Genomic DNA, 25229 nt, shown 5'->3' on the forward strand with positions numbered 1-25229 from the left:
AGATAGTTATTAGACCACATTAGATGCACAGATGGTTCACATACTTCTGAGCAAGGAAACAGAAAGAAAGGGAAATGGAAAAAAAGCATTAAAATGGACTACAGTTAAGCAAAGAAGTATGCATTTTGTTAGCATTAAAAAGTGCTGGTGAAATTCTTTAAAGAAGGAATCTTGCCTGACCAAATGATCTATGTGTAATGTGGTCTAAATTGAAAATTACCCTTTTTGCTTCATAACACACTGTACTATAAGGTCTGTTGGGAATGGATACACTCCTGTTAACACTTCAACATTTGCTGTTCAAAGAATCAGATTTTTATCAAGCTCTAATACAGTCAATATCTTACTCTACATGCCTGCTCACAGGGAAAATAGCTCTGCTGAAATATTCTGCACATTCCATACTCTAAAAGGCTTGAAAATCTAGTTAATCTCCTTATGCACAAAATAAATCCACTGTTACTAGTTAAGGAAATATAATTGTATTAAACTTCTCCTTGTAATATAAATAGTATTAGAGATAGGTGACTTGGAAACAGTGAAACAAACACCTTCAGTATTAATTTACTGTGGGAGAATGGATGAGTAATTGAAGATGTTGGCGATGCAAACTATCTGACATAGAAGAATTTGTGCAAAATGGCTGCTCTTAATGTCTTCATTAGTGAGAAGAAAGAAAGTATTTTTGTTTTTCCTTTTTAAGCGCATTTCGGTAATGGTTGGTACTGAGTAGCTCAAAGGTGTAACTTTATTTTAATATTCCTGGGAAAGTAGTACTATCCCTGTTTTGGGGAAGATGAGATCCACAGGGAGAACATGATGGTTTTTCTGTTAAGTGCTCAGTTGCACAAATATAATAAAGGAATTATTTTAGGTAGACAATTAAATCCTCTTCTGCCTTTATCACTGCTGAAAGATGCTATAAGGAGCAACAGAAGAAAATTACCTTCAGTGTAAGTTTCCTGGATATAGCAGGCCAGAGATGTGCTTGCTGTGCTGGTCAGTTTGGTGCTCTTTTCTCCTTTCTTTTTTTCTTCTAGTCTGAGGCAACAAGCTATCTTGGGAGTAGTTTGTTGCATTGGAGTCTAGGCAATTCTTTAATCTTTTGGAAAGTTGTTGGTATCTAAATAACTTTGCACCCTCCATCTGGTAGTAGAATAGAATAGTTCAGTTGGAAGGGACCTTCAAAAATCACCAACTGCCTGACATCCAGGCTGGGCAACACCAGTTCCCTCAGCCTCTCCTCACAAAACACACCTCCAGCCCTGTCAACCACCTTTGGTGCCTCCTCTGGGTGCTTTCAAGGACCTTCAACTCCTTTTTCTGTTATTATACAATAAACTGTAATTCCTCACAGCATTTCGAAAGCAGGCCAGTAGCAAGTGTAACAGATGTCAGAAGGAACAGGAGAAAAACTCTGAAAATGTGTTATGAACGCAAATGGAAAGTTCTACTTATAAGCAGGTAAAAGTAGTCTGAGGAGTATGTGGGAATAAATAACTAGCAAATCCTCCCTTGACTATAGATGGAGCTGAGGACATAAGCAAGTTGAAATCTGATGTCTGCAGTTCGTTTCGGAAAGCGTGGGAGAACTGGAGGACGTGGTGATAGATGAAGCCAAAGAAGCAATGAAGGAAAAATAGGCATCTGTTGCTCCACAGCTACTAGATCTTTGGCAGAGAAGTCCCTAAGAAAGTTTTATCAGAGCGAATGTTTACAGGGAGGAATAGAACCTTCTATTTTAAGATTCACTGAAGAAGAAGTCATACAAAACTGTTTTCTGATTCTGTTTAAACTACTCTTATGCCAGCTATATGAGAAAAGTCTTATCAGTACTTCCTTGCTTGTATTGCTTGTAACTCCTGGATTGACATGAGTGCACCTGCCGAAAGGAGCTAATAACAGGCGGAAGCACCCCTTGGCTGAACTTTTTAGCAAGCCACTATTCTGAAACTAGGGTGGATGACAGTGTAGGAGTTTTCTTGGTACTGATTTCTACCTCTTTTTAGTAGTATTTGTGTAAGCATTGATTGGCCCTAAATAGCATACCGAAGGCCTTGCTGTCTGGGAGCCTTAAGCTGCTAAGAAGGAGACTGGTTTTTATTTTATTTACCGTAAGATGCAAAAGTGACCTCAGAGTTAAATTTCTTGCTCTCTTTTTTACCTGCTAAACTTTTTCAGACAATGACTATGGAATAAATTTCATTATAGGGCAGAGAAGCAACCTTGACATGAGTTTTGATATTAAGATCACCCTGAGAAAGTCTTGAGTGAACAGCATGGAGAGATGAATCCCACTTGTGTGTTTTAAAAATCAGATACAGATACAAAAAGATTGATAACAATCAGCTGTAGCTGTGATCAAGGGGAAAGCCATGCCTCTTCAGCAGGATTACAGAATCATTCTTCCCAATGAAAAATGAAATTTCCTCAGCGAAAAACACGGTACATGTCTTAGGAAACTTTTCCAGCTAAACTTTGTAGGTGATTATTAGGACTAACGTGATGAGCCTCAGTTCTACTGCCAGAGAAATCACCTTCCAATTTCTAATTGCTTTAAATTATTCCTTTTTCAGAGATTGCACTTGGAAAACAGCTGTGGTTAAGAAACAAACAGGAGACACAGCAACAACAAAAAGACTAGGTTAAAATTTCCCAGATTCTGTTATCCAAGTAAGAAATTATTTCTTAGACATAGCCACAAGCTAGTGTTTGTTTCCAAAATTCCTGGAGCCTTTACTAATTTTTAAATTGTACTATACCAACTGTATTCAAGCCCTGACACTTCATAAAACAATTTTGTCCCAGGAGAGGAGATTAGTTGTAAATAAACTGTTAAAAGTCTTCATTTGCTGTTAGAAGAAATTATGTTCACTGTAGATGTGGAAAATCTTTTGGTTTCATTGATGAATAACTATTCTAAAGTAACATCAAGTGTTGTCAGATCTCTTTGGAGTTAGCTGCTTCTAAAATTTCTTCCTTCAATTAATATCCTGCCTGTTTTGTTGAAATGATTTGTTCCTTCTTTTTCAAGTAGAGCTTAATTAGCCCATCCCACCTTAGTGATTAATTAGTAATTAACCTGCAAGCCCTGTAGATCTCGAACACCTGCTGAGTAGGTGGAACAAATGAAAAAAAAAAAAAAAAAAAAGCGTTGTGTTTCATTTTGGACGTAACTTGAGGATTCATGAAATCTGTTCGTATTCATAAAAATTCCTAAAAGTAGTGCGCAAATTCAAAATTAAATTTCTTATATTTCTCTGGTATTTTATCACAGCATACCTGTGATATGTGTTATCCTAGTAGTCTACTTTAAAAATAAGGGTAATGAATAATAATGTTTTTTCCTCTACTATTCAAGATATTCCACAAATTTGATTAAAATCCATTTTATTTAGTAATTTTGCTGATGTTTGCCAATATTCCTGTACAATTCTATTTTGAATAGCTAAGACTAGTAACTACCTGTCTGGAATTACGTGCACTTCTGTGTTTAATACTTAGAGTGTAGGGTTCAGGTCTGCTTTTGCTCTCTTTTATGGTGGAAAAGAAGAATCAGTAGAAAAGATTTCTGAGAAATTTCATGAAATGTAACTGTGGTATCTTTTGGCAGCTTTCTGAATTTAACCAAATTCCACTGAGGATTCATCCTTTAATCAACTATTTAAAATGTTCTTCTGGGTCCTTATCTAGTACAAATCAGTAGCAGGACTCATGCTGTCATTAATTTAAGCAGCTTTGTCATAGGTGCCAGTACAGCTTTGATGTACTGTAACATTGCTTTATGCAGGGGAGAGAAGTAAACTTGGATGTTCTGTATCCTGCAGAAATGCTCTTGCTGCATAATACTGGATAAAGAGGGAGACTAATAATACTGGATAAAGAATAATACCATATAATATATATGATAAATATATATGATAAATATACCATAATAAATCCATAATACTGGATAAAGAGGGAGTCTTGCTTAGGAGGGGAGGCCATCATTAGGGGGCCATTTTAAGGTGAATGCTTGGACACAAATCCAGGAGAGTGCTCAGAGCTGTAACTCTCAAGTGAAAGGATATGCTTCCCTTCAACAGCAAGGATGTGTTTAATTTTTAGCGTAAACAGTAGTGGAATCTGTATGTCTTTTCGTAACAATCAGCACACATTTAAGAAGTTTCTTGTATGTTCTAAGCTTATAAGTCTCTTTCAGCAATAATGATCATGTCACAGCTCCTTTTTGTCCCTCATAATTATATTTATGGCTTCCTAACTCCGCTATTCATAAAAATGCCCAGTATCTCTTCTGAGGAGTAAACATGGTGTGTTGAGAAGATCAAGGCCTGATAGTATGAAACAGATACAATTTTATCTCATCAAATTGCTTAAGAAATAATAGATAATTGATTCTTGCTATTCAGCTGTTTTGTTATTATTTATTTATTTTCCTGTTTTCCAAGGTAGGACCTGATTGTGGATACAAATATAAGGCTATTTAAAACTGAAAAGATGATGTGTTAAAGATCATATTCTTTAATGTGAAATGATACCCAGGATCCAATTCTTGCCTCATTTAAGGTTGTCAAAGCCCATGGGCAGTTGTTTGCTCTGGTGAGAACTGAGGGCTTTGCTTTTCTCTTGTCTTGCACAGCAAAAGTGCTTATGGACTTTGCCAGTATTTTTCTTTATTCGTTACAGTGCAGTCTTTAAATGATGCTTATGAGTGCTTTGGGTAAATATCCCCCTTCCATTGTTATTTAAAGACACATATTGAATCTGGAATCTGTGTGAACTCAGCAAAAATCATAGTCTTGCCAGTGGAGCTTAGCTGTGTGGAGCTGACATTGGTCAGTGAGTTCTTTTCGTCATGCAGCTGAGACAGAGGAAGAACAGAGTTAATGCAGCTTGAAATAAAAAGTATTTTAAGTTATTCAGATTTTGAAGTGACAAAGGTAATGCTGAATGCTGTAAGTTCTAAAGCCATTTTGTCTGCAGGTCTTAATGTATAAGAATAAAAAGCTATTAGCTATTTCTTACAACTACTAATAGGATGGATTGTGCATACAGCTGAGAATAATAACAAAAAAAAAACAACCCTCATGTATTTGCTAGATATAATCTAGAAAATTCTCTTTGTGTTCTGTTTATGCCTACTGTTAGTTGTCTACATGACTTGATATCCTTTTGCCAAAATTAAGTTATAGGGAGACACAGTGTTACAGCAGTTTCCAAGTGTCTATTAAGCCTGATGACTTCATTTGATAAAATTTTCTTCTTGTTTTTTTTCTTCAGTGAGAATTCATGTCATCTTGACTGTCTCGGTTTACTGTTGCTATTAATATTAGCACAAATCTTTTCCCCGCTATCAAAGATGACAGTGCTTTTAGTTTATTATTCGTGTTTTTCTGCAAGGTGAAGTTGCACATGGTCATCTTTTTCTATTGCAGTGTAGTTTGCAAAACTTTAAAATGTACTTATTCTGTGATGTTACATTTCTGTATGTTGAGTGCTTTAAACGTGATGTAAGCAATAGCAAATGTGGTGGGCAGATACTTTTCCAGATGTGCACACTGATACTTATTCAAAACTACCCAGTTGTTACATTTAAAACTACTACCCAGGTTACATTTAAAACTGAAGCTCATCTCTGTCTCATGTGGTATCTTAGAAAAAAATCCTGAAACTGTGAGCTAACCACAAGCAGATTACATTTTACCTTTATTTTGCAAGTGTTTGCAAAGTACTTCTGAAATAGTAGCGTTGTCAAACACAGGCCTGCTCATCAACATGGCTGTTTCCTGAAATGCCAGTGTTACACTTCGGTGGAAGTGATGAAACAGCTTACAGTGTTTATCATAATACAGAAGCCATCCATGAAAAGGCTGTCTTGAGTGGATGAGCTGCTTCTCTCTTCTGAGTGTGTTTATGCTGGGACCAAATTGAAATCCCTCAGAGGACTGAATGGAAGTTGGTGAAGGAGAACTAACATGAAGAAGCTCAGTACAGCCCAGTAAGCAGTGAAAATCTCATTTTATGTGATTACTGAAAGAGGAAATCTGTTTTGTGCTTTGAATTGGGTGAGTGTGGAAGGGAACTAGTTCCCGTTCCCTCTTGCGGACTTTGCTTTTGGTGTAACCTCTCATTTTTATATAGAATTAAAAACTGTATATACGACTCTAACTAGGATCGCTGCCTAACAGCTTCTGGCAAAATACAGTTTTCAAAATAGTGAAGTGCTTTGGTGTTTACTTTAGGTGACGCAGGCTTGGGTTTATGACATGAAGCATGCGGAGCTTTTAAAGCCTCTCAGCTGCGCAGATGCAAACTCCACTAATCCCAAAGAAAAATGTTATCTGCTATTCATTAAATGCAGATGAGATTCCTTTTTTAGTAAGCACATAAGCAGATGTCTAAATTTAGGAACATGTGCGGTTGCAGTCATTATACATTTTGAATCTTTTTATCTCACTGTCTGTACTGGAGCTCACATTGCTGTGTCTTTAAGAGGTCTCTGGCCCTAAGCCTCACTGTGGAACTTAGTTTGTCTTTGCAGAGTGCATTTTATATATATTTTTATTGAATTTATGTCTTCCTATCCTTTTGTTGCCAGAGATATTTATATCTTTCAAGCTTGTTTTGCAAAACTCTGTGCTTGTTAGAAACTGAGGTATGCAAGTGCCTGGTTTATTCAAGTATTTTTTTCAACTCTGATGACAGGAGGTAATGGACAAGTATTGTCATTACTTATTAACTCCTGGAATGGCCAGATGTTTTCAAATATGAACATGCTCTGGCTTGCCCTGCTGTATAAACAATCTGCTGAGCATGGTATAGGCAGCCCAGGGTCTGGAGGCTGGATGTCCACCTCTCCCCATCCCACCCCACTGAAATGGCTGCCACTTTTTTCTTTCCCTGTCCACTCAGTACTGGAAGTCCTGCTGGAAGGTCCACAGGCTTATTCCTGCACCTCCTCTTCAAATTCACTCTTCCCTTTTTTTCTCTTTTTGGAAAACCCTTGCTTGTTAGAAAGAGGAGGGGAGAGGAAAGACCCCAAACAAGGTTGCTTCAGGAACCTAGAGGAGCATCTCAGGCAGAGATAATAGCTGCCCATTCCTGTGTGATGGAGCATTGGTGGAGAAACTTACCTCCTTGCCTTTGAAAGGGCTAAGGTAGGGTAGTCTGCCAGCCCAGGCAGCTGTCCTCTCTGTTTACAGTTTAAGCTGTCAATATAGCGTGGTAATTAATAAATAAATAAATCTGGTCTGTTTATTATCTCAATTGTGATAGTTCTAAATGCAAAATAAACCTGATTTTAAACAATCTTTATATTTGTTAGCCATTCTGCTGTTAGGAATAGAATACCTTGCTGTTAAAAAATGCAGCTCTTTTTTGTTTGATGAAACAGAAGTTCCACAATGTACAGAAACATGACAAACAAGTTGGGAAAGACAAAATTATGTTCAGTGCCAGTTCCAGGAAGACTTCTGGCATGTGGAGGTTTTGTTATGTTGGAATTTGCTCAGGGCATTACATGACCAACATGTCTTTTTCTGAACAAAGAACAAAAGAAAAACGTAAGGATTTTAATAGCATAGGAATTAAAGTTCTAATTCATACTGCAGAACTTGACACTGTGCTTGGATAATGAGATCGTTTAACTTAGAAGAAATAATTGTGTATTCTAAAGGTGAATTATCTACAGAATTTAATGTCACCTCTGAATGAGAATCTTAGAAGGCTCTGTGTCTGTTTTTCGCTCATACCACTGGGACCACTGATGGCATTCCCAATGTTTCTGTGACAGCAGAGTGCTGAGGAGTGATAATCAGAAACTCTTACCCTCATGTTCTTTGAGAGGTCCTATGTGATTTGAGCAAAAATCATTAAAGCTTTAGTCAAACTTACTCAAGAATGTTTGATTAATCCTATCAAGCTCCATTTTCAACTCATAGAATCTTAGAATATACTGAGTTGGAAGGGACTCACAAGGACCATCGAGTCCGACCCCTGGCTCCACACAGGACCTCCCAAAACTGAAACTCAATGTCTTAAAGCATTGTACAAATGCTCCTTGAACTTGGGCAGCTCGGTGCCATGACCACTGCCCTGGGGAATCCGTTCCAGGGCCTGACCGCCCTCTGGTGAAGAACCTTTTCCAAACACCCAGTCTGACCCTCCCCTGACACAGCTCCATGCCATTTCCACAGGCCCTGTCACAGCCACCAGAGAGAAGGGATCAGTGCTGCCTGCCCCTCCGCTCCCTGTGAGGAGCTGCAGCCGCCATGAGGCCTCCCCTCAGCTCCTCTGCTCTGGGCTGAGCAAATCAAGGGACCTCAGCTGCTCCTCATACATTCTGCCCTCTAGATCCTTCACCATCTTTGTAGCTCTCCTTTTGGTGCTCTCTAATAGTTCTGTGTCCATCCTAAATTATGGTGCCACAAAGTGCACCCGGTATTTGGAGGTGAGGCCACACCAGAGCAGAGCGGGAAAATCCTTTCCTACACCCGGTGGCAATGCTGGTCCTGATGCACCAGCATCAGGGTACAGCTGGCCTTGTTATATGTCAGGTGAGGTAAGTCTCTGAGGTAAATTCCTGAATTAAAAACCAAACCTGGTAAAATCCAATGTTTTACATCAGTTTACAAATAAAAATGTTTTTAAATGGAGTAGTGTTATTGCATAATAACTAGGCCTTCCATAAGTGACTTCCTGTGTTTCCATTTTCTTCAGTGGTAATAAGCAACAGAAGCCACTTTTCAGAAATTCAGTTTTATTACTGAAAATTGTTTCTCAGCGGTCCCTGTTTCTGGCCCTTGTCTGTTTCTTGATTGCAAACTGTTCTCTCATGTACAAATTTCTCTTATCTTCTGCTCTTACCTGGAAGAAATACACAATGTAACCAACATAACTAATGACAAACCAGTGAGTAAGCATAAGCTTGCGTGTGTGGCAGTGGTTTGATCATGTCCTACTGAAGAAGCCTAAGTAATGCCTAGGTTTATGTAGTGAATAGAGCTACCAGCTCATAGCAGTTGCGGTGCATTTTGTAATGCTGGGATTTGTGTGTCAGACATTGAAATAAGGTCCCCAACTCAAAACAAATAGATTTTAAGGCTGGTTTTGGCAGATTTTTATTGTATCATTAGACTGTCATTCCAAAAATTGTTGTGCCTGCCTACAGGTTAAATTTGAGTTAGTGCTTTAACTGTGGAATTCCTTGAAATGAGAAAAATACTTTTGCAGTTTAAAGCTTATTTTTTGTACTCAGGAGTAGTTCTTTAAGAAACAATCCTTTGACTACCGTTTATCTTAAATGCCTGTAGTTGATCAATTAGGTGTTACTTTTCTGGATCTGTGTTGGTTTTTTTAACTTTGTTTTCCAAATATGAGAAATGCTGAGAGAGGTTGCTTTGTACAGTCTTAAAGGCGTGTTTCAGAAAGTCTGAATATTTGGAGCTTAGTACTTCAATGTCTTTATAACATACTTTTTGAAAATCAGCATTTAACTATTTGAGAAGACAGAATTTTTGTCTATGAAAGTATTAAGGGATACAGAATACCTTAAAAGTGTAGTACTGGTGCGTGTTAGAGAGGTGTATGTATCCACATGGTAAGCAATATCAGAGGAAATTGATTTTGCTATGGAATATGTATTTTCCACTGATAATCATTTTACAGCGTTAAAAACATATGCACTATTTTCAGGTTTCCCATTGTTTTCCTAACTATTGTAACGTTACCAGAAAGATACAGGGGTCTGTCTAGCCAGATTCATCCGCTAGCACGTATTTCGTGACGTAATTATGTCTAGAGGGCACTAGTAGTGAGAAGTTACCTAATAGAAAAACAGCATTCAGGATTTATAGTGTTTTCAGGTCAGAATAGGCTAATTTGAGTGTATACAGGAGGAATATAGAGCCTTTACCAAGATCTTTTTCCTATAAAATGTTATTTGTTTGCACATGCGCAATATAGTTTAGTGTTTGCATGGTGATATAATGATGGTCTTATTTTTCTCCTGTATGTTTTCTTACCCTTAGGAAATAACCACTGTACTAAAATTTGCTTTATAATTAAGAGTTGAGAAGTTTGTTACTTACAGTTGTGAAAGCTCTTTAACAAGTTCTTAGAAAGTCTTAAAGACTTCAGATTTCTCTTTAAAAGATATGTTTTCTTGATCCTTACACTGACCTCTAGCGGTTAGTACATTTTGAGTCATCTTCAAACTCCTTTCTCCAGTGTAAAGTAAATTTTGTACCATGACTTTTTAGGAACTGTTAGGTTGACAAAGACAGGCAGGTTAGGAAAAATCCCAACTTCTCCACACTCTGCCCTCTCTGGGTAAGCACTCACATGTATTATGTAGAACATACAGAATTTTTGTACTAAAAGGCAAACATCCAAGTTGTCAAAATCTGAAAGCTGCCTGCTGTTTGCAGCCTGACATCTCCACCACTTATCTTTAGCTTGTGAGCTGCCTTCTGACATTTTTATGCACTGGGTCCTACACTCCTGTGAAACCTGTCTCATTCTGACATCCTTTGTTTTACTATGATAGTGAATTGAGAGCTGAGAATGGAAGAGCTGAAGGTACTGTGAAATGTCTTGTAAACTTCTGTTTTCTGTTTATGTAGTTGATCTCTTGGACACCATATTTTAACCAAGTTTGGGAAAAAAAAAGCAGAACTGAAGTTGAGAATGCATTCCTAGTTGCTCTCCATATAGTCTCTGGGTACCAAAATTTGAGTTAACATTATAAGCAGCTGTATGTGTAAGGTAAGGGAAAAATACTGCTTTTTGTTAAAGCAGATTATGATATGTCATTAATAACTGCTTCCATTACTACTGTTAAACTCTCAGTGGAATGCTTCTCTTTGCTTGTTTCCAGTATACCAAATTCATTTTTAAATTATTTCTTATTTTATGATTTTATTTGTCTTTAAGTGATTTTCCTTAGTTTGTCTAAGCTCCATTGTTGTTAGAAACACAGATCATGAGCACAAACTACTTGTCTTTTGTCTCATTAGGGAAGAAGGGCCTTGCAATCTGGCTGCCCCACGTTTCTAGGAATCAGTGCAAGCTATTAAATCTCTAGACATAATAATACTGTTTGCAGAATTCTGGCCTTGATTGTGCTCGGATTTTTCATGTTCAATAATTAATTTGATATCCCAGAATGTATATTGATTAAACATTGCTTAAGGAATAAAACTCAGATCATTGCAAAGTTTGTCATACAGATCTTGTTTTAAGAGAAGAATTATAAAAAGATAACTGTACACTTTTCCTAAGTTAGATTCATTATTTTCTCAGAATTTATTTGTAGTTTGGTTATATTACATTGTGAAAGATTTTAAACAATATCCTAAGAGTGCTGTAGCTTTAAACTATACCATGTTGGCCTGTAGCTGGCAGGAGAAATCAACAGAATTTTTTTGGCAAAGAATGTAGGCAAGAACGCTTCTGTATTATCCGAAACTATGTACAGGCACAGGTTGGCTTTCCAGCGATATGAGCTGTTTTGTTTGCCCCAGTGCACTCTTCATATAGTTAAGCTTTTTTAGTTAACTTTCAGTGTTGTTGATTGTAAATTTTACATCTCCTTATATTTTTATTTTAATCTACAAATAATTTGGAATCAGTAATCTACTTCTGACATTTTGGAATGTGCTAAATTACAAGAAGGGCTGCAGACAGTATAACCACCTTGAGAAGATGGATTTTATTAGTCCTCTGTTAGAGACTGAAAACCAAAAGCAAAACAGGAGGGTCTTTTGTTCTCACTAGTGCAAAAGAGAATCTCTTATAAATTTAAGATTTTTTTTCAGGAACTTAGCTATTGTGAGCATATGGGTGTTTATTACATTTTAGTTACGTGCTAAAAATCAGCCCATGTGAGGTGAAGTGCTGTGATGAAAATTCCAGTCTCACTTCTACATGTGCTGTCATTTAGCATTTATTTTTAAAATCTTTTAAGTTTCATCTTGATTGTGTTCTACTCATAGTAATATTGTGGCTTCTTTGTAGCTTCTCAAGGAAGAATCGCCTGTTTTTTGTTGTTTTATTTCCCATCTGTCCAGTGTTGACACTAACTACAGTGTGCTGGTATATGCAAAGATTAGATCTTGAGTTGAATCCTCAGAGGATGTTTGTGCATTTTGTCTGTTTACTCTTTTGCTTTGTTTTTGTTTAAATTAAGGTTCCACTGCTCATACTCTAAATAGATAGACTCTGTGGCAGACTTGAGGACTGTTAGGCTCCTTGAGGAACCGTGGCAGCTTCTGCTGACTTACTGAGCTGTAAGCAGTGGTAGCAGAATTTAACATACTTGGATATTTCATTTTTTTTCTTAGGTGCCCTTTCATTAAGGTCACTTTATTGGGAACAAAACTAGATTCTGACAAAAAGACTTAACTTGAATATTCAAAACACTAAAATTCACTTTTCTAAACAAAACGATATTTATGTTGACACCTTGTCAGCAGCATTGTGTTTTTTGAGGGTAAAAACTGACACAAAATAACCTTTGTGAGGGAAGATCTGTAACTGCAATTTTTTGTCTTCCAAGTGTACTCTTCTCCATGCATCTTGGTGAGTTGCTTCTGCCATTGCCTGTCAGTGTTTCCCCGTGCTGTGCATACAAGCAGGTTATGTTTTTATTTCAGAGATATGTTAATCTGGTAAAGGATTTATAGCAGTGACCTGCATGGTATCAACCTTCCAAGACAGAAGTTGTCAGTGAGATCTTGTTCTATGTATCTTTCTTTGTGAAAAAGTCTAGCTAAGTCTCGACGCTTCTAAAATCTTTATGAAGGTTCCATGCAAGTCTCAATGCAAGTCTGGGAACTTTACCTGCCAGTGTTGTCTCTGGCCAGAGAGTATAGATTGGTTAATAGATAAAGGGCAAATGAAGAGGAAAAGAATGAAAGGATCCTTCCTTCTGCAGAAAGTTGAATTGCTAGTGATTGCAGGAAATTGAATATAGATTTTCCGAGTGCTGGGAGCCAGGGTCTGAGGCCATTAGGCCTCTGCACTTAAAATACTGGAACAATTCCCAAAGTACAAGCAGAGACAATCTAATACACAGAAAGAGACAATCTAATATACAGAATTGCTGTTGCTTCTTCATGATTGTTTCAAGGATGTGAAAGCTTCTGAAACAGTGCGAGAAAGTCAGTCCCTTCAGTTTCATCAAAACTGCGCTGTTTCTTAAAAGCAGCTGTAATTTTATCCCTTTCCAAAAGTCTAGCTGCAGAACATTCTGCCTAGATCCTGACATAATTTCTAACTTAATTATCTTTTGTGAGCAACCTGTTACGCCTGAGCATGTGTAGCTTTGCTCAATTATTGATGCCTTCTGTAGGTTGTTAGCTGACACAGGTATTTTTGCGGATCAGGACATTGCTGATTTGCTGTCTATCCCTTCTTGTTACTGGCACTTACTCAATTCAGATAAAAGTTTATATGGTACATTCTGGAAAACACTTCAGATACCATGGAAAGTATTTTCATGGTAGCAAAGCTTTGATGTGAAACTGCCACTTCAGTGAGAAGACATGCTGTCAAATAAGGAATAGAGCCACAACTAGTCTTATAGACTGGTAAGAATAAAGAGCATGTTTGAATCTTTTTTCTAATGATTGTGGCAGCCCTTTTCTGTTTTGATCCTTTCTCTGAATTGTAAGCCTATTCATAGTAAGCTTTCCTAGGAAAGGAAGTTGAAATCTGAATGCTGTTGGGGAAAAAATGAATATTTCTTAATGAACTTCAGAGTTTATTATGGGCATAGAGGCAATTCATTTGGTTGTTGCTATAGTGTGTGGCATTACACTAGACTTAGCAATTGTCTTTAGGGGTGGACATTTCTCTTGCCATTTTCTGTTACATATTTTGATCTAGGTACTTTACTTCAGAGCTTCGTGGTGGTAGAAATTGATTGTACTCGGTAAGAATATTTTTATATAGTGAAAATTGAGAGAGAAACAATGAAAAATACATTGCCACAGAGAGACAATGTAGCATTGGTCATAAACCGGAGAAAACTTATGCAATGTGCAGCTTAGGAAGAGAAATAAGAGAAAAATAAAGAGTAGAAGAAGTTTATTACTGGCAATAATTGATTATTAATTATGCAACATAGAGGAGGATAAAGCACATGCAGTGTACTGACTTAGGAAGTAATGAACTCTTAGGATTCAGGGCTGTCTTTATGACCTATCCTGTAAACCAAGTAGCTGATAACTGCAGATAGATAATGCTAACAGCCACAGTGACAATTACAGGTTTAGATGCTATGTTGCTTTAAAAATTATTCCTTGTGGATGTTTTACTATCAGTTGTGCTTTACCTACCACTGAAATTAGTTGAACTTATCAATATCTTTTACCTATTTAATATTCTCCATCCTACGTGTTGATGTGATTACATGGCATATTATTAACTAATCAGATAAGGCCATCAGAAATTTGAAGCAGTCACTGAAGTTCTGATCATCTTTCTTAAATCTTGATAAGGAAGCATGACTGGGCAGTATCAGCATTCTCAGGGCAGATATTCAGGAAATATGTTGATGTAACATAACATGATACTGGTAACAACTAGAGACAGTCTTTCAAGGAAAGTCTTGAATCTTTGCGTAACTGATGCATCAGTGCTGTTAGAGATGCCATTTGTGATTCTGAGGCCAATATATGCATTTGTTGGTAGAAAAAAATTCCCATGTAATTAAGTAATTTCATTATACAAATGGTTGTTAAATAATTATACTTTGCCAAGATGCATAAATACTACTACCATTACTGCTGGATGCAGTCATTTTCACTTCTTTCCTTTGACAACTTAAGAATGCTGCTGAAAGTTAAGTGGTTTTCCTGTACCACTCTGGAAATAACTGTATTTTCACAGTGGGCAGAATGAATCTTGTGCCCTTAATAGTTGCTATCAAATGATGACATAAGTATACTTGGTAAATGACGGAAAGCTTTTTCTGAATTCCTTGCTGTCTTATCGGATTGTTTTGTCATGTTGTTCTCTGAGTACTGTTTGTATAAGTTGCCCTAAGAAAAGTGACAGAGTCAAATGTGAGTTGAGCAAAACTAACAAAATAAACATGGATCATAACGAAGTAATGAAGAAAGGGATATAGTAGTATACTATAGTAACTGAGATCAGTAAATTAAATTCATGACTTTTGATGGAATAAGGTCTTGCTTGTCTTGCTGCTGCTAACACATCGCTTGTCACAGTTCCTTGATAATAATAAGGGGCAGATAATTTATTTTCTGATTGTTTGTTGTGTGGTTGTACACCCTTTGAAGAAAGCATTATTTTTTTGCCAGTTAACATAAACTTATATTTACTGATTTGGATATTGGGAAACAAAGACCACAAGCACTTCAAACATTTGAGGGAAAATGCCTCTTTTTTCCCCTTTTCCCAGACTTGGTATCACTTAAGTCTCCTCTCCAGCTCCCTTGCTGTAGCTGCTGGTTATGCTCTGTCCCTTCAGTGAGGCAACGGATGGCATAGGAGGTCAGGTTCAGTGCATGCTCACGCTCCTTGTTTTTCACTCTTTTCTGCCACTGCACCTTCCTTCCTTCGTGTTTGCTAGGCTCTGACATGAGCTTATTCATGGTCTGCAGGTCCTATGGGGATGTATCTGCTCCACCATGGAGCAATTCCTAATTCTCTGACCTTGGTCATGTCTCGTTCCTTTGTTTTCAACATTGTTCTTTTTGTTGTTCTCTTGTACCCCTTGTTCTCTCTTCCCCATTGCTTTCTGCCCTTTCTTAGATAAGTTGTTGCAAAGGTGCTGTCGGTGTCACTGATGGGCTTATCTTTGGCCAGCGGTGGATATGCTGCAGAGCCAAGAGTGTCTGGCACAGGGCAGCACCTGATCTCTTTCCACTCCTGCAGCCCCTGCCACCCAAACCTTGCCTTTTGTACCCAACACAATATAGAAAGCTGTTAAAACTTTGATGTGTGGGTGTGCATTTCATTACAAGGGTAAAGGTAGTGGAAGTTTGTTCAATCTTCAGTTACTAGTAAAAATAGCTTTTGTTATGAAGAGAGAATTGGTTTCACGTCGTATACACCCTGGATTTCACCAGTGTCTTCTGATTTGGTGTCTCTGACATGAGCAGCAGAAAGAGGAAAGTGAACACTTGTTTTGGAGACTGCAATCAATGAAATAAAATGAAGCAGTACATTTTGTATTAAGATTAATAGCATAACTAGTAAAGGTGATAGGGAAAGTATGATCTAAAGGCACACAGATATTTACAGAAAACAAGCTATGCATTTTTTGACTTAGCTAAATTATGTGTGACCAAACTCCTGCTGATTCCATGACCAGCCAGGCTTCTGGAAGGAGATGTCCACAACCCAGGTGTACAGCCAACTGACAACTGAGTAAATTACTAAGCAAATCAATTAAGTGGCAAAGTGTCAGCCTGCCAAGAGTTATATCAGTTTTATGTCTGTGTGTACCACTCTTCGAATGATGTGAAAAGTCAGTGTAGTAAAGACCCTATGTCAACACGTACAGAAAAGTGCTGTGGATAGTAAGCTTTCTTCCCACAGGAGAAATGGGACTGATCTTTCCTTCTTAGTAATAACTGAGCAGATAAATGTGCCTACCTTAGTATTGCTTCAGGCAGTACTACTTCCTGGCTCACCTTTGAGCCGTAGTGTCCCATGATCATTCTGCAGTTGTAGAAGCAAGTGGTTAAGAACTGGCTGAGAGGCTGTGGGCCAAGTTCTGTTTTCGGAGAATAAGATGTAAAATACACTAGTGGAGTAGTCAAAAGGCAGCTAATAGTCTAATAGTAATTGTTTTCATTTCTTGTGGTACACTGACTGAATAAATGCACTTCCCCAAGCATTTTCAGTCAAAGAAAAGAAAGGCTTTGTCATCAGAAATGTATACTTAATTCCATTGTTTGAAGCTGTAATTTGAAGTTTTGTCAAGTGTTTCTTTTTGGACCTTGTACACAACATGCATGGATATCTACTGCTTGAAAATCTGAGTCTTACAGATAATACCTAGATTTTACTGAATGCTTTTTCAATGAGAAAGCAGCAAGAGATTCATATGTCACCTTAGGAAATGCTCTTGACCACAAAATTCATAGATAAAATGCAACAGATGCCTGTGTGAGTGTGATACTGTGAACACAGTGATTTCCAAGATGGGCATTCATGCATGGAAAATTGTCCTTATATGCAATTACAAATGCATATGTGTGCACTGCTCTTACAGTGAGCCTTATTTTTATTCAGACCTCTTTTGGTGTGCTTGTGGTTGTTAAATGTGGTTGTTAAATGGTGGATCCCATATCAGCCAGTCATCTGCCATCGATAGAAAAGTTAAAGGCTTCAGACCAGCGTGTTTGATTTGAGGAAATCCAAATTAATACCACTTTTCCTGTCAGTGCTGGAAGCAATGGGAGGAGAGGAAAGGGTGTTGACCTCAGAATGGGCAGCCTGGCAGGGGAGCGACTGCTTCTCTCACTTCCTGGTCACAATTCTGTCAATGCCCTTTTCTTCCCTGAATGTGTTAATTCTTTATGGACATTAGAAAAAAATGGACACTTTTATACCTTAATCTTTTAATAGATGAGAAATAATTACCAAGGAATTTGTGGGAGTATTATTCTGTTAGGCTTTCATAAGCAGAAGGCAGGGTCTCAGGCTGGTGAGCATACAAAGTCTGGGGAAAAGAGAAGACTGCATGTGAAGCTTAAAGCTTCCCAGCTGTTGAGTGAGTAGTGCATGTTTGTGGCCTAGTCTTACAGAACTTGTATTCTCTGGACATGTCTATTTTTTTTTCTTATTTGTTTATGACTATTAAATTTTTGTTTCATAGAATCGTATCATAGAATGGCTTAGGTAGGAGGAGACCTTAAGGGTCATCTAGTTCGAACCCCCCCCATTGCCATGAGCAGGGTTGCCAGGCACTAGATCAGGCTGCTCATGATCTCATCCAGCCTGGCCTCAAAATGTCTCCAGGGATGGGGCATCCACAACCTCTCTTGGCAATCCTTTCTAGCACCTCACTACCCTCTGAGTTAAAAATGTCTTCCTAACATCTAACCTAAATCTCCCCTCTTTCAGTTTAAAGCCATTTCCCCTTGTCCTATCACCATTAGACTGTGTAAAAGGTTGGTCCTCCTGCTTGTAAGCTCCCTTCAAGTACTGGAAGGCTACAGTGAGGTATCTCCAGAGCCTTCTCTTCTCCAAGCTTAGTAAGTCCGACTCTCTCAACCTTTCCTCATAGTAGAGGTGTAGAGCACTTCTGATCGTCTTTGTGGCCATCCTCTGGACCTGCTCCAACAGCTCTGCATCCTTTCTGTACTGGGGACTCAGGCTTGGGCACAGTACTCCAGATGGTACCTCACAAAGGCAGAGCAGAGAGGGACAATCCCCTTCCTCTCCCTGCTGACTACTCTGTGACATTTATCTGTGTGGCAACAGCTCCTGCCTCATTTGACTGAGGATTTAGCATGTCTTTGAAGAAGTGGAGCAGATTCCCAGATTCAGGCTGTAAGGCAGTACTTTGACGTGCAAATAAACATTACAAATTTACAAAGGTTGGAATCTAATGCAAGTGTCATTGGTTTCCTGTCAGTATTGTCAGAGGAAAATGAAAAACATCTTGAGTGAATCAAACAACTTAAGCTCAATTTATGTTTTTGTGTTTTGTGTTCATTTTAGTCAGAGATAAAAGAGTATGGTTCTTGGCATACTTGGAAAGTCACTATTCTGGTGGTGTGTGCTGTTACTACACAAACTGTTTTCTTTAAATGTTTCTGTGTAGCTAGCTTAAGCCAGCTGTCAGGTCTGTAGGTGACTGTGGGTGTGGAGGATGATGCTATCCTGGTTCTCAACAGTGAATTTTCTGCCTGTTGGAATAATGACAAATGTCTAAATATTGATTTTCTTTAGTTTGGGTGATCAGTACTAATGAGTTAAGGTTTGTCAATGCAGCTCTTGAGAAATGAGGGTTTTTGTTTAGTTGGCTAGTTGTTAGTGACTATGGACACTATTCATAATTAGGGCTTTCAGAAAATGAAGACATTTTTATTTTGTAAGCCAGTATCTATGATGACAAATCAGAGTCAAGTAAGGTATTTGAAATTTCTTTAACAGAGTCCTGTATGTAATAAAGTATTTGCAGAGACAAGTTGTTCTCTAGGTTTGATTGTGTGTCACGTGAATAAGGGCTGATGGGCTAGCTGGATAGATGAGGTGATGGTGCTACCAGTCATTCTGAACAGACCTCTTGTGCACTTAAATATTGAAGAAGAAATGCTGTGATTTCATTGTAATGAAACTCCTTAAGTTAAGATATAGCTATATCATTTCCAATCTTCTCTTGTTGGTAGAGCAGCTAGAAATGTGGCCTTTTAGATCAAAAGCATTTTTATAATTGTACAAATATTACTGAGTAAAGATTCCAGAAGCATCATTACACTGCCTTAAATATGGACCAAAAAATAAAATAGACTCGATTGATAAACAGGATTATAAAAACATGGTGTAACTGGAACATGTTTGCTGCTTAAACATGGATGCCAAGTGCAGTGAATTTTTCAAGTTTCAAAGAACTTGTTCCATACACAGACTTTAGTGGCCATATTGTCTATCCTGTATGGACTGCCTTTTTATGTCCCCTTCAAAATTTTATCCTTTCCTAGCATGGTAATTCTGTCTGAAATTAAATTGTCCATCTTTCCATATTAAAAAAAAAAATAATAATAACATTCTCATTGTCTGATGAGAATCTTTTTGAAATTTCATTCAGAATTGTCAGTCCTGGCCTTCAGTTTTGTTGTGATGAGAAAGAATTGGTTTTAACATAACTATTTTTTGAATTTTTAAATTTTAAGCCTCAGGTAGTAATAGTTATGCTGACACAAGAGGCATGTGAGGACAAGATTTGTGAAGACTTACAGACTGCAATAAGCTGGAAACATTTGCTGTTTTGCCTGGTGTTCTCCCTAAAGTTGTACCTTTTAAATTAACGTGCTCTGGAGCCTCTTGGAATGGAAGTCTAAAATTGTTTCTTTTTGTCTTTGTCTGTTGTAGAAGCTCCACCAAAACTGGAAGACAATCCCGCTGAGGCATTCACTGACTCGTCTCTCTTTGCTCACTGGGGCCAGGATCTCAGTCCTGAAAACAGGCGTATTGCACTTAAACAGTTCCAGTATTACGGCTACAATGCGTACCTGAGTGATCGCCTCCCACTGGACAGGCGCCTGCCTGACCTTAGGCCTAATGGGTAAGTGTCACAGATATCCTGAGCATTGTAGGTCCCTGAATTCCAGCCTGTTAGCTCCTTTTCACTTGGTAGTGTTACATTCTGTAATCTTATAGGTAGGTTACAAGTATGCCCTTAAGTCATTTCTATGAAGTATACGATAGTCAATAATTTCAAATGTCCCCTGAGAGACTAGAGTGCCCAAATTAAGTCCTGTTAAAATCCCACTAAATTTTCCAAGCTCTTCGGGAACTTTAATGTCACCTACAGTTCACATTGTATAGAGTTTTGTTGCTAAATAAAAATAGCACCTGTTAAATTTCAGTTTTATCACAAGGTCTGACTATAATAGCAAGAAAATAAGAACTTCTCTTCTTGGAAGCCCAGCACTGTCTCATAAAAACCAGAAAGCAGATGAGACTGCTGAGCTCCAGTGGTACAATATGCATTTTAGACAAGCAGTGTGTACCAGCTGAAAGACCATGGAACCTCCAGCTTTCACTCAGCTCCACTTCCTCTACTAGGAAGCACTCGTGTCAGGCAGCATAAATACATTCACTATTATTTCAAAATGTTTTGGTAAGATAGATGGCACCGTGTGAACAGACAGCCTTTCCTATAATGCATTTGAGTCCTACTCTAGTAGGACCATTCACAGAGACAGTTAATACTCAATTGTTTTTCAGCCTTGGTGATACATCTTTTCCTTTCCGCAGACATAGCAGCTCTGGGGATGGGGAAGTGGGTGGAATGAAAACTGCCTTTTTTGCAGCTCATTAAAAAAAAACCCCACAAAACAAAAACAATCAAACATTAAAATAAATAGGATGGGCGGTTAATGAATTGAACCAGTAATCAAGATGTGAAGGGCTTTTTAGCTCCTCACCAATCCCAAATGCAATCCAAATGTGATCTCATTAACTTCTTCTAAGCAAATGTTTTAATAACTGAAGCAACAAGCAATACATTTTACCATATATTGAGCGATATTAATGAAAATATAGGAACACCATTGGAGGCAGCAGTTCAGGAATTTTAAATACATCTACAGTATCTATTATGGTATGTCACATTTTAGAAATATGCGTGTAGTAAATTTGCTGAAATAACAACCTTAAGGAAACCAAGGGCCATGCAATTATGTTTGTAGTTTGATTAAAGAAATTTCTTATTGTCTGTAGGGACAAACGCTTTTTTTGATTGTAAGCTAATTTAGAGGAAAAATAAATCTTCTGTAACTAACAAGATACCGATCACAGAAGTGTGTCTTTTCTTATTTCTCTTTCAAACTGACTCTTCTGAATGATCTCAGTCTAAATTTCTTATAATTGCGGGTATGAGAAAAGACAGAGAAATGAAATGTTGTTTTATCTGAAATAAATAAATTTTGATTGGGATTTTAAAAGAAATTCCAGTTCAAAATGAATCATGATCCTCATTTAGGTGAAAATTTTAATTCTTATTTAGCTGTCTGCTAAAAACGTGCTAGACATTGCAGTATGCTTATAGACAGATGGATACAAAATGGCAGATCAGTAATGATAGTTTAGGAAGATTTTTTTCCCCCTACTCTTTACCATGGTTCAGAAGTGAGTGGGTAACCTGACATGAAATGGCAGCTAATTCTAATACTGAGGGAAATGAAATGTATTGTTAGGTAGCATGTATGCTGTTTGCTGCATATATAGCAAGCATCTGTGGAATACAGTGTTACGGGGTATTCTGAAAGTCAGACTTCTGAAAAAAGAATTCTCAGTCCTGATGTGGAAATTCTCATTTGTGTGGGAGCATGTACATGACTATTTGGAAAAATCTTAGCTCATAGGAGTATGTTTTTCGCCACAACTATCTGCTAGGATTTCTAGCACCTATTTGTAAAGCCAGTTGCATTAGTCACTTCTAGAGTCTGTATGGATGTATTAAAATTGTTCTTGAGCAGATAATAGACTTAAGCAGCATAGCATGAAAAGCACGGATGGCTTGTTCTGAAGAGAGCACAGAGCAAGTAGCATGGAGATATGGAGTTAATCAACTTCCCGACTGAAAAGCAATAAAGCACAGGTATCACAGCAGTGCTACAGTTGCTCCTAGAGGAGTTTTCCTAGATCTGACCAAGTTCATCAGCCTGGATTTAACAGTGCTTCTGCAATAGGCAAGGTGACATAAGTATCCTAGCAAAGGCTTATAGGGAGTTAGCTGAAGAAAATGGAGCTCTTATGGATACATCCGGTCTCAGTTGTGCTCTATCATCTGTATTAATAGCATATCACGTGAAGTATCAGCTGCTGGTAAGAGAACAGAAATATAACTGGTATCTAGTGTAATTCTCATCTAATTGGCCTCTGTTGAGTCTGGAAGAATAAAGTGAACTGCCGAGAGTGTGACGCTAAGTTGGCAGGCTAAGAACAAATGAGTGTTCCTTTAGTCCCCAAATTTCTCAGGCTTAACTGCTCCTTTGCTAATTAGGGTTGAAGTAGAAAAGGCTATATTTCTGAGGAACCTGCACAAACCCGAAGATGTCAAAATGCTTAGCTTCTTACAGGCTGTGAATCCAAGCAGAGCGGCCTGCATAGCCTCCTCATTGCTGCCTGCAGGCTTTGTGCTTGTACATAACTTTGAGAAAATTGCAGCATGAGGTCAGTATTTCACGTGAGTGACTCTCAGGTTCACTGCCTCAGCCTTCAACAATGTATTTTTCCTCTATCTCAGGCTGCTTGTGTTTATTTCCAAGATCAGCCGGAAAGGCAAATGCAGTAGCGGCAACAACTTACTAAGTAGCCAACAACGGCGTAAGCTGCACAAAGAGCAGGTGAAGCTTAGGAGGCAGCCATCTTGGTGACTTTTCTCAGCCATGTATGTTTTGAGTCGTAACTGTAGTCAAGATGATGATTCAGGATTGGATACTGAGGAAAAGGCAAGCAGTAGCAGAAAAATAAAATGAGCTTCACTAAAGGAATGTTTGGGTTGGGAGGGAGGAGAAGGTCGTAAAACAAAGTGAGCACTAAGAATCTGTGCAGTTTGTTGAGTCTGTGGTGCCAGCTACGTGAGTCTGAGCATCTGCGCCGTACTCCGGAGGTCCCCAGATTTCTGAGTGTTACAATATCTGTGTTGTTTCAGCTTCTTGTTTACCCAGATTAGGAAAACTGGACCATACTTATATTATTTTCTAGATTATTATTTCTTAAGAAGTGAGCACCATAACTTTATTCAGTTTTCTCCTTAGTGTTACATTCATTTTAACAAGGCAATTTAGAATTGTGTCGTTCTGGATACTGAGAATAAAAAATAACAAGAACTTACTGCAGATTTAAGACATCAAAGTCCTCCTTCACACACTGAACCATCAAATTGAGGAACCAAATGCAACATGTAAACCAAAGCAGAAATAGATTCAAGGAGGGTGCAGTCATCAAAGAATATTAAGGAAAAATGTTGTGGACACACTTAGGTGTTTGACGTATCTGTCTTTGGTCTTTACTGATAAATAACAACTTGCAGTCATAACTCTCTGTTTTCTTATCAAATTATGTGCCTGTGTTACTACAGAGTCTCTTGGTACTGAGAAATACTGTAGCCCCTTTTAATATCATACTGGTGTGACTCAGCTGTAACCTTCATTCTGCCTACAGTGCTCACATCAAAATAACTCAGCAGTATTGGGGAGAATTTCTGATGCTGTCTCTCACAAGGTATCCATGTATTTCCTCGTGCTGCAGTTGGGCACTGCTGTTTACCACCCACATAGCCATCTGTTAGCCCATAATGTGTCTGTGTGACAGAGTAACAAATAACTACTGACTCTAATGAGCTTGGAAGCATTGAGGAAAGCAGTGTTGGCCTTACTGAGCACAGGAATAGGATAATACTCTGTATTCGTTGTTGCCCTGTTGTGCTCAGTTACCCTAGGTAGGGCAGACAGCACCCACAAAGCTTGTTGCAAGTGAAATGTTAAACAAACTCACTCAGAAAGGTGTTATGAAGAGTTAGGTTATTTAGGGGTCCCAAACCTGCGTATCAAATCTCCTTCTGAGTGGATGCAGCTTAGGCTTTTACTTTGTTGGCTTGTAAATTTCTTCAGTCTGCTGAAGCACAAATGCGAAAGAGTGATAATGTTGTTTTTTTGCTTGGGTAATGAGAGAGTGAGGAGTAGCAGGGAAAAATAAAGGTGTATAATGGGACCCCAGTAGAGGAATTATGTTGCAGAATTCTGCTCCTGCAGAGCCCATGTGATAAGAAGGGAGTGGCTAAGGGAACTTTTTCAATCAGTGTTAACTACAGTCAACCAAAGTTCTTTTCCCTTTGTAAAAAATGGTATTTGTATGAAGAAGTGGAGACCAAAAGGGGAGAATTTAAAGATCAAATTGTTTTTCCTCCTTGGACTTTGCTAAATAAGTGGTACAACATTTCGCTTGCTGCAGATGTGCCCTTTTCCCAGCTGAGTCAGTGCTGTTTGGCAACTAGAAAAAGCAGAGAAGGTGCCCTGTTTCATGTGCAGAGAAAGCCTCAGATCGTTTTGTAAGTGCTTCTTATTTCAAACATTTCACCAATCCCAGATTCTATTGCTTTGAGTCTCAGTTCTGCAAGAGAAAATGGTAGAAGCCTTGAAGAGCAGCAGAGTTGGGGTCAAAATGGAATAAGCAGGATATCCACAGAAGAGAGAAAATTTAAGCATCTGCTCACTGAAGAGAGTGCTGTGTTTTTGGGACAAGAGCTGTTTATAGGTGTACATCTGTCTGTGCTACTGCCAGTATTACAGTGGTACGTGCAGACCCATACGTAGTATGCAAAACAGCGTCAGATCTATATAAACCTGTAGGTCTTCCTTTATTAAAACTGATATAAGAAAAACATGTGATCCCTAATTGTGAGGTTCAGATTAGGAATTTGTATGTTAGCTCTGCTTATCCCTAAAAGCTAGCTCCTAGGGATTTGCATTCCATAAGCTTTAGCTTCATCCGAGCTTAAATCACCATGTATCCAT

At 38.2% G+C, this 25229-nt stretch overlaps 1 protein-coding gene across 9 annotated transcripts in view; it reads left to right on the top strand.

Moving 5' to 3' along the window:
- The window catches only part of GALNT18 (polypeptide N-acetylgalactosaminyltransferase 18), a 321281-nt gene that overhangs the window by 186840 nt on the left and 109212 nt on the right, over positions 1 to 25229 (top strand). For all 9 annotated transcript variants that reach the window (XM_021400989.1, XM_021400987.1, XM_021400985.1 and 6 more), the window contains one exon: positions 20077 to 20269. In XM_021400989.1, the coding sequence (XP_021256664.1) occupies positions 20077 to 20269 (193 nt within the window). The remainder of the gene's footprint in view (positions 1 to 20076; positions 20270 to 25229) is intronic.

The sequence above is a fragment of the Numida meleagris genome, chromosome 6 (genome assembly GCF_002078875.1).
Source record: "Numida meleagris isolate 19003 breed g44 Domestic line chromosome 6, NumMel1.0, whole genome shotgun sequence".
Classification (NCBI taxonomy): domain Eukaryota; kingdom Metazoa; phylum Chordata; class Aves; order Galliformes; family Numididae; genus Numida; species Numida meleagris.